Genomic DNA, 16,289 nt, shown 5'->3' with positions numbered 1-16,289 from the left:
AGCTTCTCTAGGTCTATTTTATCATCTCTAAACTATGGATTATCTCTGAGGTCCTTTTCAGTTCTAAATCCATGATCCTATGAGTTTTTTAAGCCTATAATTTATTTTTGAAATTGGAAACTTGTTCATAAATAAGTTTGATACATAAAACTTTTTAACATTTTTTTAAATAATATGTACTACTTGCTGTATTTGTTACCTTAATGTGATTTATCCCAGTCATTTTATAACATTCTAAACATTTTCTCCTTATTTGCAGCCAAATGGACGGACTGTGCTTGAAGTGCCAGAGGAGGAAGTGGTCACAGCTCCTCGAAGAGAAGCAGCAAAACAACAGCACCAACAGTTGCCCCAGCAGCAACAGCCCCAGCAGCAGCAGCCTCAGCAGCAGCAGCAGCAGCAGCAGCAGCAGCAGCAGCTAGATGCAGAAAAGAAAAACGAGAAGGTTAGTTGAAGTTATAGAATCCCCCCACACACCCCCCAGTTAATAACTTATGCTTTATAAGTGAACACCAGAATCTGTCTAGGGGGGCATCCTATTGTCCAAGACAAAATGTGAGTACCCCAGGCCACAAAGTAACTGCATCTTAAGAGTTTATATAACCTGCAGTTTTGTCATTTTAAAAATTAGGGGTCTGGACTAGATAATCTCTAAGGTTCTTTAGAGCTTTAATTTTATGATCTATGACTCATTGAATCAGGATTCTATTGTAATTAAGGCACAATCATCTATTTATTCAACAAAGTTTACTGTTAGTAAACAACCTATTTCCCTTGTGATATTCCAAAATTAACTCTCAGATTTCTAGCTGGAATAATTTGGTAAATAGTCAATTTATAATCTCCAGAAATGGCAATAAATGTGTCAAAAGCAGTTGCCACAGCTTAAATTTTTAATCACTGTTTTTTGGATTTCTCTACAGTATAAGGCACCAGCCAAAGCCATTAATATAGTCCTGATAATCTGATATATCCTGCTAAACCTTTTTTTTTTTTTATAAAGGGGCCGTATTCTGTTCCACCTTGTCACCTGTATTCCAGGCACACATCTGACATGAATATTGGTTAATGACAGTTGCAACTACTTATGATTCTTTTAGTCACTCTGCATCTTGATTTCTACTTTATAGCCTAGGGTATTCTGGTTCAAATGGAACAAAACTCCATTTTAGCTCAGCATCTTTTCCTCTACGTTTTTAACAGTGTGGCACTGGTATCATTGCTTTGGAGTTAGTAATTGTAAAAGTCTTGTATCTTTAAAATATAGTTGTGTTTTTGTACTTGGTATTTGGATTTGAGTCAATTACTAAAGGAGGACAAGTATATTAGGGTTAACATCTGAATACTTTATTTTCATAGTTATTAAAGAACTGGAAGGTATCTTAGATCTAATCCAGCCCCTTCATTTTCATTGTAGGAGTTTTGAGAAGCATAATTTTTATACCCATGCAGTTGTTACTGGAGTAATTTGACATAAATCTTATATTATACACTTCATAGAATTGTCTAGAATCTGTATGTGATATGAGTGTTAGCTTTAGGGGCCATTAAATGGGATATGTGGAACAGCTTTTTTTCCCCCCATTATATAAAGGGGGGAAAACACCCAAAGCTTTGTCTATACTAAACTATCTGGTAGAGTGCCAGTAGCTCTGTTTACTTGACTGATAAATATTTCTAACTTCTTAATCTGCTAAAAATATTTACTGAGCACCTATTATGTGTGAGAGACTCTGCTGGACATGAAAAGGTATAAGACACGACTCTACCCCTACGTCAGCTTTTCTCACTATGCAATACTTGCACTCTTCACAAATATTGGCGATTGACTTGGCAAAATTGTACTGCTAAAAAATATTGCCTCGGTGCAAATATAGAAATTGTTTCAGAAACTCATTGAATTTGGAATCAGGAAGATCTGAGTTCAAATAACAGCCTCAGACACTTAACTAGCTATGTGACTGTGGGCAAGATATTTTTAAAAATACATTTTTATTTTTTATTTCTTACATCAACATAGTTATCCTAAGCATCCCCCCTTTACCTCTCTCCAAAAGCCATCCCATATGACAAAGTTTTTTTTTTAAAGCAAAGAAGAATCACATCTGATCAGTACATTAAAAACATCTGAAAATGTGCACTGTGTAATACCCTTGAACTCTCACAGTAGAGATATGTTGGAGGTATCTTCTTATATCTCTTCATTCAAGCCTTGCCTTATCTTTCTGATTTTGTTACATTTACTTTTGATTTTTGGTGTGTTCTTTCCATTTACATTGTTGTAGTTATGGTGCTTGTTTTCTTCGTTCTGCTTACTTTGCATCAGTTCAAATAGATCTTTTGTGATTCTGTATTCATCACACAAAACATTTCTAACAGTAGTAATATTCCTTTACATTCCTATACCACAATTTGTTTATCCATTCCTCAATTTATAGGCATCTACTTTGTTTCCTGTTTTTAAACTATCACCAAAAAGCACCACTATTTATTTTGTAGTATGTGGGAACTTTCTTCTTAGCACTGGCTTCCTTGGAGTATAAGCCCAGTATCAGAGTCTCAGGTTCAAAGGACATGGACATTTTAGTCACTTTATTTGCATAATTTCAAACTGGTCATACCATTTCACATCTCCACTTATAACATAGGTTTTCTGAACAGCCCTGCTCATATACCGTTGATGTCCACTTATGATCCACCTCAATGGTGACTGACTCCAAGAAGCTGTAGCAAGCACCCTGGTAAAAACCATCTCAGCAGATGAACTAAATCAGGTTGAAGGTAATGGAGACCAAAACCCTGTCATTTAGTTAGGGGATATCTACTCCAAGCATATAAAGACTTCCCCCGACAGAATGGCCATGTTTCAGTGTCTGTGAAGGCGGCTGTGCTGTGGAGTGCTTGGGGCTTGTTCAGGTATCAAAAATGCCCAGGTCATCCACTTCATACCAGGCCCTCACCAGTCTTGTTGACTTTTTATCCTGCCACTGGATTTTGCTGATCCCGGAAGAGAGTGAGGCTGACTACTTTGTGTGAGACTGCCGCTTAAATCCAATTCATTAGCAAGTCAGAACCCATCACGTTGTGATGTCATTGCGCCTCCTCTAAAATGAAGAACAAACAACATCTTTAACATTGTTGACATTTTTGGTGTCATTTTTGCCAGTTTGCAGGGTGTGAGGTGAAACCTCAGGGTAGTTTTGTTTTTTGGACAAGTCATTTAATCTTAAACAGCTTCAGTGTCCTCATCTGTAAAATATGGTTAATAGTAGCAACTATTAGTGTTGCTGTGAGGATAAAATGATATAGTTTTTAAAAATTTATAAAATGCTTTACAAATCATAACATGTTGATGCTATTATAATCTTGCCATAGGAATTTGGTCAAAGACAGGCAACAGATCTGTGGGGCAGATTTATTCCAATTTAGCTGGAATATAGAAGTTTGGAGGAAATAAAAGATAAACCTAGAAAAGTCAGTCAAGAGTGGAAGAATGCCAGTCTAAGCATGGGAGTGACATGATAAATGCTGCATTTTAGCCGGGAAAAATTAGTAAGTACAGGATGATTTGAAGGAAGAGATGTTGGTTCTTGGACAAGATGTAAAGAGGTTATTTTGACTTCAGTGATTATTCTTTGGATTCTGCTTATTTTATTTTAAAATTTGTTTTAAACTTAAGTAGAAAATGGAGGATAAGAACATTTCTATGTACACTGCAAAACAGGATTCAATATAAAACCATAAATTTACATTTCAAACTGTTTATTTTTTTTTAACTGTAATAAATATTACATGTTGTTTTCAAAGCTACCCAGCTTTTCTGTGCTTCCTTCTGGGTTTTTATTTGTTCTGTGCTATCCACTTTAAAATTTTTTTTCCTTCTCCCTCCCCTGCCTTAGAGAAAGATACAATGAAACGCACACATACATAAACACATACACACTCACATATATACATACATACATGTAAAGCCATAATGTACATACTTTATTTTTTTTTTTGGTGAGGCATTTGGGATTAAGTGACTTCCCCAGGCTCACACAGCTAGTAAGTGTCAAGTGTCTGAAGTCAGATTTGAACTTAGGGCCTCCTGAATCCAGAGCTGGTGCTCTATCCATTGTACCATCTAGCTGCCCCATGTACATACTTTTACATGAGTTCTCTCTCTGGAAGTGGATGGCATCTTCTTTCATAGGTCCAAGTCTTTCCATGTTTTTCTAAAATCAACCAGGTCATCCTTTCTTAGGTTCCATTGCAATCATAAACCACAACTTATATAGCCATTCCCCAATTAAAGGGCATCTATCATTTTAACCAATCTGGTAGGTATAAGATGATATTATTATGTATTATTTTACGTTTTTCTCATCAATAATGACTTAAGATCATTTTTTCATATGACAGTTTTGATTTCTTCATCAAGAGACTGCCTTGGGGGCAGCTAGGTGGCACAATGGATAGAGCACTGGCCACGGATTCAGGAGAACCTGAGTTCAAATTCGGCTTCAGACACTCGACACTTACTAGCTGTGTGACCCTGGGCAAGTCACAACCCTCATTGCCCCACAAAAAATATATCATCTCCTCTGCAAAAGAGTTTATTACTTCCCATTCTGATTCCTTCAATTTCTTTTTCTCTTAATGTTATTATTAGCATTTCTAAAAACACTATTGAATAATACTGGTGACATATATTTTATAGTTTCTGTTTATCTCTTTTATTTAAATCTATTTTAGCTTTAACTTTGTCTGGGATCATGTTTGCTACTCCTGCTTTTTTATATCTGCTGAAAGCATAATAAATTCTACTCTGGCCTTTTATTTTAACACTGTTTATCTTGTTTTTTCTTGTCTCTTATAAATGGCATTCTGATTTTTAATCCATTCTGCTATCTCTTTTTATTTTATGGATAAGTTCATCACATTCACATTCAAAGTTTTAATTACTAGTTGTGTGTTTCCCTTCATCCTATTTTTTTCTCAGTATTTAGCCTTCTGGCCCTAGTTACCCTATCCCTCCTAACATGTCTAATTTACTTCTAACCACTACCTTGCCTTCCTATTCCGTAATGAACCTACCCCTCTAGAGTCCCTCCCTTATACTCTGCCCTCACTCTCTTAATTCTACCCTTGTCCTAGACCCTCACCCTCTTATTTCTTTGTAAAGTTAGAATACTTTTATACCCTTCTGAGTATTTATATTGTTCTCTCTCTCTTTTTGTTTTGTTTTGTTTTTTTTAGTGAGGCAATTGGGGTTAAGTGATTTGCCCAGGGTCACACAGCTAGTAAGTGTTAAGTGTCTGAGGACAGATTTGAACTCAGGTACTCCTGACTCCAGGGCCGGTACTCTATCCACTGCGCCACCAAGCTGCCCCTATATTGTTCTCCCTTTAGTCCAGTTCTGATGAGAGTAAGGTTCCAGCGCTACCTGGCTTCCACCCACACTTGCTTCTTGTACACTACTTCCTTTCACCTCTGATTTATATGAGATAATTGATTTTTTTTTTTTTTTGCCTCTCCCTACTCAGTTTTATTTTTTAGAATCAACCTGTTTTACTCAGCCCAAGAAAGGCTCAACCCAAGCCTTTCTTATGATGATGGTATTAAGAATACTAATAATATCACATATGAGTAGACAGTTTTACCTTAAGTCCCTTATAATTAATATTTAATGTTTATTTTATGTTTCTCCTGATTATTACATGTTGAACTTTCCATTGAGTTATTTTTGTCACAGATGACTGAAAGTCTCAGTTGATTGAATGTCCACTTTTTTTCCATTCAAGATTATACTAAATTTTGCTAGGTAGGTTATTTTTGGTCACAAATCCAGCTCTTTTGCACTTTGAAGCATTATGTTCCAAGACCTATGGTCTTTTAACATAGAAGCTACTGAGTCTTGTGTGATCTTGATTGTAGCTCTATGGTATTTAAAATTTTTTTCTTGTTGCCCATATTTTTTCCTTAACCTGGGAGCTTTGAAACTTGGCTATGATGTTCCTCTAGGTTTTCATCCTGGGAACTTTTTCAGGTGGTGATGGGTGGATTTTTTTCTTTTTCTATCTTATCCTCTCATTCTAAAACTTTAGGGCAATTTTCCTTAATAATTTCCTGTAATATTGTATCAAGACTATTTTTGATTATAACTTTTGATTAATCCAACAATTCTTAAATTGTCTCTCCTCAAGCTGTTCACCAGATCAGTTATCTAATATGTTTCACATGTTCTATTTAAAAAAACTTTTTTTTATTATTTCTTGGTGTCTTATAACATTAGCTTGCCCTTGCCCAATTCTAGTTTTCAAGGAGTTATTTTCTTAAGTTTTGGGATCCCTTTTTTTCAGTTAGCTGACGTCTCATGATTTTCTTGGATTACTTTTAATTTTTTTTGCAGTTCCTCCAAGAATTCTTTTGGGCTTGTCACCATTTGACATTCTTTTTGAGTTAGGAGTGGCTTTTAAAACTTCACTTTCTTTCTCTGAATATGAACCCAGATTTTCTCTATCCCCATAGTAACTGTCTATGGTCCATAGTAACTGTCTATGGTCAGGTTCTTTCTCCTTTGCTTACTCATTTTTGTATTTGTTTTATTTTTAGCAACTTATTATAATTGACTCTGGCCCTGGGATGTGGGGAATGGTGCCCCCCTAGGCCTCAGGTCCTTCTTACTGTTATCATCTGAGCTTTGTCTAGGGGCCCAACTTCAGACACTCATCTCTACCCTCAAGTCATAACTTGGATCTGTATCTGCTGTTCTGCAACCTGAGGGAGCTATAGTTATCAGTGCTGTGCTGCAGCAGTCAGACTAGGCTCCAGGGTTCTTACCATTCTGTCCTGAAATGCCACAGAACAGAAACACATGACCCAAACCAAATTAAAATGTAATTGGGAAACATTTAACAAAATAAATAATAATAAAATAAAAACATTATATTTTAAAACTAAATATGCAAATTGCAGGGTCATTTATGTACAGATTAGTGTCTTCAGCTTCTATTTGAGTTTTTTACACCATTACCATAAAAGACTTGGAAGATCCAGTGATCTGAACATCAAAGAACCAGGAGGATCTCACCTCTAGTGGGGAGCAAAGGTAAGACCAAGTAGGGCCAACCACCCTCTGACAGAAATCCTAGTTCAGGAACTAAAGCTGGAGGGAGTAGTAAATCAAGGAAAACACCAACCAGTATAAAAAATTATTGTACATATAGAGATTCCCCATAAAAGAGTAGTAGCTTCAGAATGATTGTAATTAGAGGCTCAGAAGAAAAAAATGGATTTTCCACAAATACTACATAATGACCTACAAGGAAAAAAGCAAGAGATTTTTTTTTAAATGAAGTTAAAAATTCTGAATAAAAATAATCAGAAGAATGAATAGCTTAAAAGAGAAGTGGTAAATCCCCTGAAAACTAGAATAGTCCTAACAAATAAATGGTTCTCTGAGACAATAAGAAATAGAACAAAAATCAAAAGATTAAAAAAAGAAAGTGTAACATACTTGATGTCAGAAACCGCTAAGAAAATAGATCAGGTAGAGATTTTAAGAACCATGGACTACTTGAAAAATCTGAACATTAAATTTTTTGGGGGGTGGGGGGGCGAGGTAATTGGGGTTAAGGGACTTGCCCAGGGTCACACAGCTAGTACGTGTTAAGTGTCTGAGGTCGCATTTGAACTCAGGTCCTCCTGAATCCAGGGCCGGTGCTTTATCTACTGCACCACCTAGCTACTCACCCAGAATGGTTGTTTTTTTTCTCCATAAAAGTATTTTATTATTTTCCAGTTACATGTAGAGATCGTTTGCAACATTTGTTTTTATAAGATTTCTAGTTTCAATTTTTTCTCCCTCCCCCCCTTTCCCAAGACAGCTAGCAATCCAATATAGGTTATATATGTACAGTCACATTAAACATTTCTGCATTAGTCATGCTGTGAAAGAAGAATCAGAACAAAAAGGAGAAACCTCAAAAAAGAAAAAAAATGGAGATAGTATGGTTTAATTTGCATCTAGATTGCATAGTCCTTTTTTTTTTCTGCATTTGGAGAACATTTTCCTTTGGAACTATCTTGGACTATCATTGTATTGCTGAGAAGAGTCAAGTCCATCACAGTTGATCAACATACAGTATTGTTGATACTGTGTACAATTTTCTCCTGGCTCATCATCAGTTCATGCAAGTCCTTCCAGGTTTCTCTGAAATCCGCCTGCTCATCGTTTCTTACAGCACAATAGTATTCCATTGCATTCATATACCACAACTTGATCAGCCATTCCCCAATCGATGGGCATCCACTCAATTTCCAATTCCTTGCCACCACAAAAAGAGCAACTATAAATATCAGAATGGTTTTTGATGTAAAAAATGCCACCCATTAATTATTGACAGATGGTTAGTCAGTTTCTTTTTTTTAATCATAAATATATTTTATTATTTTCCAGTTACATGCAAAGATAACATTTGTTTTCATAAGATTTTCAGTTCCAAACTTTTCTCCCTCCCTCCTCATTTTCCCCTCCCCAAGACAGAAATCCAATATAGGCTATATATGTACAATCACATTAAACATTTCTGCATTAGTCATATTGTGAAAGAAGAATCAGAACTGAAAGGAAAAAAGGAGAAATAGCATGGTTCAATCTGCATTCAGAACCCACAGTTCCTTTTTCTGGATGTGGAGAACATTCTCCATCATGAATCCTTTGGAATTGTCTTGGATCATTGCACTGCTGAGAAGAGCTAAGTTGATCACGGGTGATCATCACACAGTGTTGCTGTTACTGTGTATGATGTTCTCCTGGTTCTGCTTACTTCGTTCAGCATCAGTCTGAAATGACATTTATTGTCATGCAAAACAGTGCCCTTTTTTGTGGTCAGTTTGAAATAACATTCAGGTTATATATTAATAGCCTTTTAGATATATTATATTTCAAGAGATTGAATTTTAAAATTCTGCTTAAAAACCCGATCCTGACTACTGGTGGTTAATATATATGCTATTTTCTTTGTCTGTTGAGGCATTCATAGAAATTCTCAAATGACCAGATGTCAACAATAAGCAGTATTTAGGCAGTTATTTGACAGGGAGGCAAACTATGAAAAGGGAGAACTCTTTGAACTTGGTTGGAAAGTGGGTGGCGTGGGAAGGACAGTACTAAAGGACAGGAGTCACAGTGGTCATTCTTAATACTAAACAGCATACTTTCAGCCACCCTTTAACTTATATTCTCATTCCGAATATTATGACCTGCCTCTGAGGCCATAAATACTGAAGATTTCAGCCTACCCGCATTTTAGGGACCAATTTTTGTTTGTTTGGGGGGTGAGGGAGACAATACTAGTAAAATGTATGGATTCTCCTTCAAACCTTCACTGACATAAACTATAACTTCTCCTGGCAGTAAGTTGCTTTTCATTCCTTTTTTAGTTTGTAGTGTTTTTCTTGCAAACAGCTCAAGAAACTTTACCAGTTATAAAAGATTACCAATCCCTTATTCTCTTAACCCACCAGCCCCCACATTTTGCTTAAAATGTTTTTAATAATTTGGTAGTTGCATAGTCTTGAGGTGGCTGGTGTTTTATGCATGAATTAGGCAGTGTCAGAGTTAGAAAAGAGATCTACTATAAAGTCTTCCCTTCTACATTGAGAGACCCCTTAGTTGATAAGCTTAAAGCATGCTTACCAAGTCTGATATAGTCTTTCAGTTGGTGTCAAAGGTAAGAGCTGCCAAGCCCTTCTGTGGTTTGAACTGTCATTTAGAATGAATAGGATCAGGGGCAGGTAGGTGGCGAAGTGGATAGAGCACCATCCCTGGAGTCAAGAGGACCTGAGTTCAAATTCGGCCTCAACCACTTGACACTGTGTGACCCAGGGCAAGTCATTTAACTCCAGTTGCCTCACCAAAAACAAACAAAAGAATGAATAGGAACTTTTGTTAAGGCAGAGAGCTTCTATGTACACTGTCAGCTTTGTACCTTCTGCTACTCTAATCAATGATGTCACTTATTGTTGCGATACAGACTTTTGTTAGCTTTAGTTCATGAATGAGAGAAGAGGAAATATTAAATATATCATTACAACCAATTCCTGATAGCTGAATATTTTCTGTTCTGAGGGAAATGAAGACAACTTGCTTCTGGACTTATAGGTAGAATCTTGGATATATTTAAGTATAGGTGTATAATTTTAAGTGGACCAGCCAGGTGGTTCAGTGGATAGAGCACTGGCCCTGAAGTTGGGAGGATCTGAGTTCAAATCTCACCTCAGACACTTAATAGCTGTGTGATCCTGGGCAAGTCACTTAACCCCAATTGTGTTAAACATCTAGGGCCATCTCTAGTCATCCTAATGTATATCCTGACACTGGTCTCAGGTGGTTCTGGAGAAGAGAAGTGAGGTTGAGGATCTTGCACAGCCCTCCCCCACTTAAATCCAATTGAGTGAAGTCATATTATTACCCTGATGTCATGGTCCCCTTTGAGAATGAAGGATAGGGGCAGTTAGGTGGCGCAGTGGATAAAGCACTGGCCCTGGATTCAGGATGACCTGAGTTCAAATCCAGCCTCAGACATTTGACACTCACTGGCTGTGTGACCCTGGGCAAGTCACTTAACCCTCATTGCCCCGCCCCCCCAGAGAGAGAGAGAATGAAGGATAAACAACAGCAACAATAATTTTAAGTAAATACCAAACTTGATTCTCTGGCAAATTTGGGAAACTGAGTTTGTATCCTGTAAAGGAATTGCCAGCCATGTATGACATCCATTTTACTTACTGTGCTCACTGCTCATTGCATATTCACAATTCTAGGCTTATGCAGTCAGTCTCACATTGTCTATATTTACTGCAAAGTTTAACATTTATTCATTTGTACATATTTGCATGACACTTGACAAGGTGTTTTCCTCATAAGCAGTGTTAAAAAGCAGGTAGCAAAGCACCATTTCCATTTTGCAAATAACAGAACTGGCAAGATAGAGGTAGAGTTAACTTTCGAACAGTTAAAATGTGGCTGATCCATGGTGAGACCAGATCTTGGTTGGACCCAGCTCTCTTGATTCCAGAAAATACAAGGGTGATCCACTCTGGTTTATCAGATGATTTCTATCACATTGGAAGTTTATTACTGGGCTGCTAGGGAAACAGAGAGGACTTCTGATATTGAAGTAAATAAACAGGAACACCTTTATTTTTTATTACATGTCATTGCTTTTTACATTGATCCAGATGTCTGAAAAGCCATTTCTTTGTAACTTCAGCCAGTGAATTCTGCTAAACATTGAAAGAAGTACTTGAACACGATGGCTACTTAAACATTCTGGTCCAAGGAGTCACTAAGAATTTTTAAATGTCTTTGCTTAACTGTGCTGTTATTGTGAGGGCGAATAATGCATTTAGACTAACCACTGACAAAATAGTTCAAAAAGTTAAAGGTTAGTTTTGTTTTTTTCTTTTGTTTTGTTTTATGTGTAGCAAGTTTTTGAGTTAAGAGGGGGACCTAGCTCAGTACAGAGTTTAAGTTGTGGTTTATCCCCTGCACAGTCCAGGTAGATACTCTTGCATTTTCCATTTGTTTGAGAATCTGGTTTTGGCTTAAGTATAATCATGTAAGCGGGTGGTGAATGTCAGTTTGTTAATGGGTTGTAAGATATTAATAGCAGGTGTGGTAGTAGAATGTTTCTATCAATAAGTAACTTGGAACATAGAGATACTTATGGTAAATGTTTCTTACTTATACAAATGTTATTGTAGTTTGCCATTCTTGTGTTAATTTTGAAGTTGGTTTTCAGTTGTGTCCAACTCTGACCTTATTTGGGCTTTTCTTGGCAAAGATAGTGGAGTGGTTTGCCATTTCCTTCTCCAGTTCATTTTACACATGAGGAAACTGAGGAAAACAGGGTCACACAGCTGGTAGGTGTGTCTGAGGGCAGATTTGAACTCAGGTCCTCTTGACTACAGAGCAACACTATACTTGTACTACCTAACTGCCATTCTTATGAGAAGACAAATACTTGGTTAATTAAAGATTATATCGCATTTTGGTTTTTTAAAGTAAGCTACCTCCAGTCTCTGCTTGATATGCTTCCTTTGCTTTAATCACTTTCCTTCATCCCAGAATTTTACCTTTTTCTTTATTTTTAACTACCTCCTTATCCTTGATGTTTTAACATAGGATGTAAAGAAAATCTTTTAGAGGTTCTCATCATGGTTATTAGGAAGCTAGTATTCTAATATCATAGTTTTTTCAGAAATAAATGCTGTTATGAGAAATTTTGTAGTTCCTTGGAAGTTAGATAATTTGTAATGCAGTTATATATAGGTAGGATATCATTTTGATAAATGATATTTCCATTTCTCAACTCAGATCTTGATTATGGGAGTCCTTGATAGATACTGGATGTGTGATTTCATTGAGAAATTCCCTCTACCTTCTTTGTAATTCATAGTTTTAGAAAGTTGCTTAAACACTGAGGAGACTTGGTCATAATCACACAGCTAATATATCAGAACCAAAATGAGAATCTTGGTCTTGTAGGCTCCTAGATCAGCTTTCCTTCCACTATGCCTTTCTCCCTCATTTTGATATAGTAAATGTTTTTTAATTTGTTTTGTTTTGCAAAGTGCTTAGTCTTTCTTTAATAATTAGTGTGTTGCCACTTTTGTTTCTGATGGCATTTCTGAGAAATCAAATTCAAATGGTAGGGTCCAAGACTGAGTTCCTATAATTGTAGTGCCAATTTCTCAGAATTGGGTAGCATCAGGTGAGAAGGTGCAGGGAGGGACAGGACAAGATAGTTGAAAGCTAATCAGTAAGTTTAGGGTACAAATATTAAAGATTGATTTGTACATTAGGGGAAGAGCTCTTAGAGTCCAACAGAATGAAAATAGGAGGTGGAATAGAGACTTGGAGGATCCTAAGTTGGAGAAAGGGGAACAAAAAGGTATTAAGCACCTACTATATGTCAGGTACTGTGCTAAATATCTTATTTCATCCTCACCAAAAACCTTGGGAGATAGGTGCTAGTATTTATTATCCCCATTTTATATAGTTGAGGAAATTGAGGCAGAGAGAGGCTCAATGACTTAACCAGAGGCACATAGCTTTTATAAATGTTTGAGGGTGGATTTGAACTTGAGTCTTCTTGACTCCAGGTCCAGCACTCTTCATTGTAGTATGATCTAGCTGCAAAGAGAGGTAGGTATCTCTTTGTAGCATACTTTGGACTTCCACAGGCTGGAAAATAAGGAGGCCTTTTCCTGAAGATTACTGTCTTGCAGGGACACACTACAGACAAAACTGTCAAAGCATTCAAAAAGGTATTATGATTATTTGGTGGCTGTACTGTCATCTTATGATAGGGAAATTCATAACCCAAAGAACTTTGCAGTGGTAGAAGATTTCCCATCAGTCAAATCTCAGCTACCACCCTAATAAATATTTGCAGATTAACAGCAGCTCAAGACTTTGCATCTACCTCAGGTGTAAGCAGTCTATCACTTAGAGATCTGGTCTCAGTCAGGAATGGTAAGAAATTAGACCAGTTCTTCAGGTATCACATTTTATTAGCAATATTTTAAAGTTTAAATATACTTGTAAGAGAATAAAAAATATTTTAACATTTGCCTATACAAATAACCATTGTTTGGAAACCAGCAAACTATCCCCCTGCTCCAGCAATTTGTATAATTTGCTGATACATGATATATTACAGACATTTACCTTTTGTGAACCAAAAAAGAGATAAGGAATCATCATCTTCTTGTTGATGTTGCAGTACAACATAACTATTTTTATGTAGTCAGGTTTAAGTCTCTGTCTCTATATGTGTCATATCTATCATTACATATTGTCTAACTTCTTTAAAGCCATAAAACCCCAGTGAAATAGTCTTATATGCTTAGAGATCATATATCTCTACCCAATTTCAGTGTCCTAGGAATAAGTTAACACTTTATTTTCCTTTCAGTTAAAGAAAAATAAGAAGAAATCAAAGTCAGAGGTTAAAGCAGTGCAGAACAGTTCACGCCATGATGGAAAGGAAGTTGATGAAGGTACCTGAGCAGGGAAGGGAATGCAGTCATAAATTATTTTGAGTTGTATTTGTTAATGATGTATCGTCTAACTCCTTTTCATAACTTTATATCTTATTATACACATCTGTGACTTTACTGATACATACCTTTGTAATTGGCATTTGTGAAATATTGAAATCCTGCCAGTGATTTTTTTAGTGAAAAAACCTGTCATGCTTCTTGTGAAAAGGGAGCATTCTCTAAATTTCTGAGGTTTAACTGACTACGCTAAACAACTAGGTTTATCTACTTAGTTTTTGTTTTTAAAAATCAGTGTTTTTCCCTAAACATTTTCTACCTCTTTATTATCATCTAAAAAACATACTCCAGTATGTTTTTACATGACACTGTTAGGCTCTGTCCCCAACAAGGTAAAGACACAAGATACTTTCATCCTTCAGTTTTATGAACCATTGGTGATAAGTGTGACAGGGTGTCTGGAGGAGAGCATGAGGATAGTTGGTGTCACCCTTGTAGTTCATTACCAGAGAAAATGTTAGCTCAGACTCTTATTTCATGTAACCAGCATTGTTCTGATTTTTATTCTACGACCTAAATTTGTCATGATGCCCTGTTCCATTTGTTTTGTTTCTGTTTTTTTTTTTCAACGCCACCCTTTTGGTTTGTCCTTACTAAATACCTTTTTTTTTCTCCCTGGGGCTATGTCAGGAGCCTGGGAAACTAAAGTCAGTAACAGAGAAAAACGGCAGCAGCGTAAGCGCGACAAGGTGCAGCCTGATACTGGTCCCTTGGATCCGGCTGTTTCGGGGATAGAAAGTGCCTATACAGTAACCACTGAGCAGCTTATTACACCTTCGTTTCCCGTTGGTTCCAGGAAGAATAAAGGTACTTAGTGGAGCATAAGAGGGACACATCAAAGATGAACTCGTATTCTGAGCTACAACATAGCATCATGAGTTCAGAACCCGTCAATCGAGGCATTTGCATAATGAACCATGATTTAGCCAATCCTAGCAACATTGCTTGTTATATACAATACCTTTAAAAATAAGGCCCAGCAAAGCAAAAACTGCATAGCCTTAACTCAAAACTCATAGCCTAAGAGGAGAAAAAGAAACAGCCTGCTTCCCTCATCTGTATTTCCTTTGCCCCTAAAATAAAGTATACTTTCTGTCATCCTCATTTGTCATCATGATGTAGACATTTAGTACATTGAAGCATTTTTGTCAGTAGCTTGCATGTTGAGTGTCTTCCTTGAACATTCTGAAGCAAGCATTTCTGGAGAAGTGTAGATCCTGAGGTCCTTGAATCTGTTCTTCCTTAAAAGAAAGTTTACAACATTAGCTATTAGGGCATTTGAGTATTTTGCAGATGTTAAAGTGATAGAGCTAAAAGGAACCTTTAGAGGTCATTTGTACTAGTTTTATGCCACTAATGCTCAAACTATACAGTTATCCAGAAGCTCTACATATCACCATCATTTTCATCCAGGACAGGCTCAGAGTGATCATGTTGAGTTTGCTTTAGTCTTTGAGTTGTCTTTTCCTTAGCCTCATCATTGTCTTCACTTGCTTCCTTCTCTTTCCATTTGCTGCCTATATGCTTAGTGAAATTTATCAGCATAATGCAGCAGTGACTCATTTTTGTTCAATTTCCCCAGTTTCACTCCTTAGTAATTTTTAGTTTATATTCCCTTTTCACTGTCATATGCATGCCACCTTTGCCAGCCTCTTTAGTACAATCCTGTAAATGCTGTTTTGGGAAGAGAATACATTGTGACTGTTACATACTTAGATATCAAAGAACAAATGTCTAGGGACTCCAAATTGTCTCCTCCTTGCCAATGTTCCTGGTCCTAAATGTCGTATAGCACTTCCAGAGTCACAGTGTTGCTTCTGCTGGGATTGTTGAAAAGGTATCTGGCATAGCTCAAAATATAACTACATTTTAAACTTAGAGATCTTAGACCTTAGAGATTATCTAATCCATTTTACAGATGAGAAAACTAAGTGCCACCTAAAGTCACATAACTAATTAGGGCAGTGCCAGGTCTTTACTTCTGCCATCATATTAATCAACAAGGATTAGCTCTAGTGTCATGAGTGGTAAAAAAAAAAAAAGGAGAGGAGTCAAAAAGAAAGAAATCAGGAGTAAATTACTAATTTTAGAAAATTTTGCTTATAAAATGACAAAGTTGAATCCACTTCCAATGAACCCGTTCTTTACTTCCCATTTCACAAATCTTTAGTTAC

The 16,289-nt window shown here is 36.6% G+C and overlaps 1 protein-coding gene across 5 annotated transcripts in view; it reads left to right on the top strand.

The window, feature by feature from the left end:
* MTDH (metadherin) overlaps nt 1-16,289 on the top strand; it is a 62,576-nt gene that overhangs the window by 21,043 nt on the left and 25,244 nt on the right. For 4 of the 5 annotated variants that reach the window (XM_043964819.1, XM_043964803.1, XM_043964797.1 and 1 more), the window contains exons 2-4: nt 260-445; nt 13,971-14,055; nt 14,746-14,922. In XM_043964819.1, the coding sequence (XP_043820754.1) occupies nt 260-445; nt 13,971-14,055; nt 14,746-14,922 (448 nt within the window). The remainder of the gene's footprint in view (nt 1-259; nt 446-13,970; nt 14,056-14,745; nt 14,923-16,289) is intronic. The other variant, XM_043964810.1, reaches the window with a different exon arrangement.

This window comes from Dromiciops gliroides, chromosome 1, assembly GCF_019393635.1.
Source record: "Dromiciops gliroides isolate mDroGli1 chromosome 1, mDroGli1.pri, whole genome shotgun sequence".
Taxonomy (NCBI): Eukaryota; Metazoa; Chordata; class Mammalia; order Microbiotheria; family Microbiotheriidae; genus Dromiciops; species Dromiciops gliroides.
This window is presented reverse-complemented; position numbering and strand designations above follow the sequence as displayed.